The 5,221-nt window shown below is 39.8% G+C and overlaps 1 protein-coding gene across 1 annotated transcript; it reads left to right on the forward strand.

Annotated features, from left to right (window-relative positions):
• Nucleotides 1-3,143: 3,143 nt before the first annotated feature.
• On the forward strand, nucleotides 3,144-4,082 carry LOC124252588 (olfactory receptor 7D4-like). The gene has a single exon (XM_046686257.1). It carries the CDS (start codon nucleotides 3,144-3,146, stop codon nucleotides 4,080-4,082), a length of 939 nt encoding a protein of 312 aa, XP_046542213.1.
• Nucleotides 4,083-5,221: the final 1,139 nt, after the last annotated feature.

Raw genomic sequence — 5,221 nt, forward strand, 5'->3', positions numbered from 1 at the left:
AGAAATTTTCCTTGGAGAAATACTTTCTTCTTTCCCCTCTGTTGCCTACACAGACACAGTATTGCCTGAAAATTTTCCATTCTTTTATCTTTGTACTCCAAGGGACCTGAATTGCTTGGAAAGAGAAAAGTCAATAGAACAGTTTATTTAAGGAGGAGCTCTGAGAATTCAGCCCTTGAGATGATAATAACATGTCCCTGTTGTCATTTTTCATATAATTCTCTGATCCCTGCCTGGGTGAAAATGCAATTGGGCTTTGCAGAGACAGACCTCAGAGAACACAAAGTTTCAGTTATTACCATTGGAGAGGGCCAGTGTGTACCAGTGAGGGCTGGTGGGGTAAGAAGGAAAAGAGGAGAGGAAGTGAGCACTGGACCTTACCTCCAGAATAATGAGACTGAAACAGTTCCATATTTGTTTAGTCTACAAAGGTTAAGGCCTGGTGGTTTAAAGTACTTTAGTGTCTACTGAACCCAGTCTTTCCCAGCAATTATTCTTTTCCCTTCTCTCTCTTTGGAATCTAGACTCTGTCTCCAATAAGTTTTATTTTCCAGAAAGTCTCCCCCTCTTCTCTGCTCTAGTCTATAATTGTTGCCTTCTGCTGGATTTCCTGTGGTCCATCATTGATGCGCTATTCACTGAAGGTCTTGTGCCTGAGGTATTGTCTGTTTTATTTCTCATGTAATTGGATTTTTCTATTATATTCCCTAACTATTTTGCAGCAGATTTGACTCACTGATAGTACTTAATAGTTCTCTGTTGATTGTTGTTGTTGTTTCACTTTAGTGTCCGCAATATCGTCTACAAACAATATAATTATTTCTGACATTTGGTACTCAGGCCAATTTCATTTTCTTATCTTAACAGTCTCTTTAAATGTTCGTGAGAATATCAAGTGATTGAAGTTAGAGTAGACAGCCTTGATCTGTTTATGAATTCAACACAAATATTTTAGTGTCTTAATGCATAGCATCCTGTTAACTGTAGTTGTAAAACAGCTGTTCTTTATTGGGTTAAGAAATTGTCCTTAGTGTCCTCATTTAGTGAGAGGCTCTGTCCTGGCTGCTAACCACAGTAATGGCTGTTATATTTTCTCAAATGCATTTTCTATTGTGATTATGGTTATGATTTCTCTTCCTTGACCTATTTTTGTGATGAATTATGTTAGGAAACATCCTAGTATTAAACCTGTTTTCCATTCCTAGAAAGTATTACTTATTCATGATGTATTATTCTTTTAAAATACATATGAACGTGTTTGATTTAACTTCATTATTCAATTTTCTGTTCACAGTCGGGCATATGGTGAGCTTGAAGATTTCTTTTTTTGTGTTATAGTTGATGCATTGCATCCCAGTCTTTATTATACATGTAACATTTGCATGTATTCAGCTCCTACTGTGTGCCAGACAGCATGTAAACCCCTTGAAAGTCATTGGAAAGTAAAAACAGTCACATCCTCTCACCCATAAATAAACAAAAATTACTAATGTGAGAGGCACATCAAGGCATAGTACAGGATGCTGGACTTATTGGCCTCCCTGAATATGTCCTCCTGACCCTCACTCTGTTCTCCATCTCACTGGCCTCTCAAATCCCTTCCATTCCCAAGCTCGCCAACCCACAGGGCAGACGTGAATTCCGTTCTCGCAGACCACCAATGCTTGCCCTTTCCTTATTTCCCCTGGTTAACAATTACCCATTCTTCCTCTCACAGCTCAAATGTTCATATTTCAGAGAAGCCTTTTCTACCCACCTCCCCAGACTAAATCGATCCTCAGTGATTTACTTTCTCTCTTTATTTAATCACATTAAAAACTCTGACCTTTTTTCTATAATGGAGATGTAATCATTTTCATTGAATTTGTCTTTTATTTTTTTAGGGGTTGTATGTTATATGGAAACTTTGTATATTTTTAACCAAATCTATTATTTTTTTTTACAATTAACTGCACTGATTGTTAATACGACACATCCCCACTTTGAGGATGTACACATGAGCACACCCTCACACACATGCTTCCTATTTTATTTTAATGGTTGTGTGATTTTGCTTCCTCCTCTTGCCTGTGTAGTCCACATTTTTCCCTCTTCTTGGAAGAATCCACCTGGCAGGCAGTCTCTGGAAGAGGGAGCCTTAGGACTCTTCATCAAATAAAGTGCTGCATGGCAGTCAAATGGGGTAACAGACCTGTTGTGTTTATAATGATCAGAATTCCATCCTTGATGATTGCCTTAGTTTAAAGGAAATTTGATAAGCAATAGCCATGCAAGACAGATTTATTGTGATGTTAACAACAAGTGCTAAGAACATTTATCAAGTGTCCAGTGTATGCCACAGGAATCACAAGAAAAATTACATGCATCATCTCATTTAATTTACTCACCAGTCTTACAACGAAGGGAATATTTATACTCTCATTGTAGAGGTGAGATACCTACAGCTAAGAGAGATAAACTAACATACTAAGATTCTATTCTAGGAAGTATGATTCAAGATCTCGTTTTCTAAATCACAGCTCTATACTGTACTTTCAGGGAGTTATATATCAAATCCAATTGTCATAAAATGAATAGAAATAATAATGCCTATCATTTATTGAGATCCTCCTGTGCACCAAGGCATGTCTAACTGTCACAAAGAAGATAATATCAGTAACCGCATTTTTAGAAAGAAAAAAAGTAAGACATATGAGTTAGCCCTGACATCAATAGGAATCATCAGGTTATAGAATTAAGGTTATTTGAGTTGGAAATCCATGTTTATCATGGCTGTTATAGAGCTATTTGAATGAAGGAAGTATGGACATTATCAAGAAAAAGACATTAAATGTCTTCAAGTGTTTTGGAAGGGTCATATCATAGAGGAAATGGATTTATGTCCATAGCTTCAAATAGAATTCAAACCAGTGAGTAGGAGATAAAGAGAGATTTCTGCTAAATTTTAAAAGGGCTAAATAGTTACATCTAAAATGAAAATGGGCTACCATTTTGCTGCGTGAATTCACTGTCACTGGAAGGACTATTAGTGAGTGAAGGGTGTTCAGGCGAGGTGGAATCAAAGGTAATGACCAGCTGAAGTGCCAGTTGGCTGTTCACTGAACATTGCTTTCTCCTCCTCCTTCAGCAGATACAGCTGCTACATGGAAGCAGGAAACCACACAGGAGTATCAGAATTCCTCCTCCTGGGTCTCTCAGAGGATCCTGCACTGCAGCTCCCGCTCTTTGGAGTGTTGTTGTCCATGTACATGGTCACTGTGCTTGGGAACTTGCTCATTATCCTGGCTGTTGGCTCTGACTCCCACCTCCACACCCCCATGTACTTCTTCCTCTCTAACCTGTCCTTTGTTGACATCTGTTTTACCTCCACCACTGTCCCGAAGATGCTGGTGAACATGCAGGCAGAGAGCAAAGACATCTCCTACACAGGATGCTTAACTCAGGTGTATTTCTTTATGATTTTTGCTTTACTGGATGATTTCCTCCTGACTGTGATGGCCTATGACCGGTTTGTGGCCATCTGCCACCCCCTGCACTACATGGTCATCATGAACCCACGCCTCTGTGGCCTCCTGGTTCTGATGTGCTGGTTCATCAGTTTCTGGGTCTCTCTGCTTCATATTCTACTATTGAGGCAGCTGACCTTCTGCATAGGCACTGAAATTCCACATTTCTTCTGTGAACTGGCTCAGGTTCTCAAGGTGGCCTGCTCTGACACCCTCATCAATAACATTGTCTTGTCTGTAGCAACTGCCCTGCTGGGTGTGTTTCCTCTTGTTGGAATCCTCTTCTCTTACTCTCAAATTGTCTTCTCTCTACTGAGGATGTCTTCTTCAGGAGGAAAATGTAAAGCATTTTCTGCCTGTGGCTCTCACCTCTCTGCAGTCTCCTTGTACTACGGGACAGGCCTGGGTGTCTACTTCAGTTCTGCTGTGACCCATTCTTCCCAGAGAAGCTTGATCACCTCAGTGATGTACACCGTGGTCACCCCCATGCTGAACCCCTTCATCTACAGCCTGAGGAACAAGGATGTGAAGGGGGCCCTGGGAAGGCTCCTTAGTCAAGCATCCCCTTGTCTGTGATGGGCCATTGGCCATAACTAAGTGGACATGGTGGGCCCCAAAGACAAATATTGTAAGTTTAATCTCCTGGTCGTTTTTCTCCCCTGAAAGACGTGTTTCATTTCTTCTATTCCCAAACCACCAATCACTTTTTTTTCCTACTGAGGAAAATTAGCCCTAAGCTAACATCTGTTGCCAATCTTCCTCCACTTTATATGTGGGCTGCCTCCACAGCATGGCTGACAGGTGGTGTAGTTCTGAAGCTGGGATCTGAAACCACAAACCCTGGCCGCTCAAGCAGAGTGTGCTGAACTTAACCACTAGCCACGGGCCTGGTCCCCTTTTATTAGTTTTTGTGTTAGTTCCTCCTCAGCAACCTCTTCAGTCATTCCTTTTGACTTTTCTTCCCTATTTATAACCCGTAAAGTTCTATCTTTGATCAGCTTTCTTACAGCCATTTGATATTTCTAACATTAGACTTGAAGCACTTAAATCAAGTGCTGGCATCATTTCCCCCAATAATTATCCTCTCAAATGTTGATCTCTTCACCGTAATTTGGTTGTGTGTTTGTTTTCCCCTAGAAGAAATGGAATGAAAATCATACAATAGTCATAACCAAAGTGACTGCCAAATCAAGACTGTTCTTCTTGCTTTGCATGTATAATTTTACGTAATCCTGACAACATTTCTTTGAGATTTTTTTCTCATTTACCTTGTTTTTCAGAGAAAGAAATTTCAGTTGGGATGGACTGTAATCTGGAAACCTGACTCTGAGCCCACACTCATAATTTTGCTATCATACTTTTCATGAAAACAGTGATGTGATTTTCAACTTCAAAAGTAGGAATCTAGATTTGAAAGCTAGGCTGTCCAGGTGATTTATAGTAATATATTGCATAGGATAATTCTGATACATGGCTACTCTCTTTGCCTTCATTCCTCCTTCCTTCCTTTCTTCCTATCATTTCCTATGTTATTGGACCTTTATTTCCCATCATTGAAGTTTTATGATACACCCAAGGATCCAAAAACACATGATACTGAATATAATAAAGTAAGACTTATTCTCTCACATGATTTATTTTGAGGAGAGAATACTCTCTGGAAGTGCCACTAGGTAGTTATACACTTGTAGGATGCATTCAGAACTAGTTCACTT

This window comes from Equus quagga, chromosome 14 (genome assembly GCF_021613505.1).
Source record: "Equus quagga isolate Etosha38 chromosome 14, UCLA_HA_Equagga_1.0, whole genome shotgun sequence".
In the NCBI taxonomy this organism is placed as follows: Eukaryota; Metazoa; Chordata; class Mammalia; order Perissodactyla; family Equidae; genus Equus; species Equus quagga.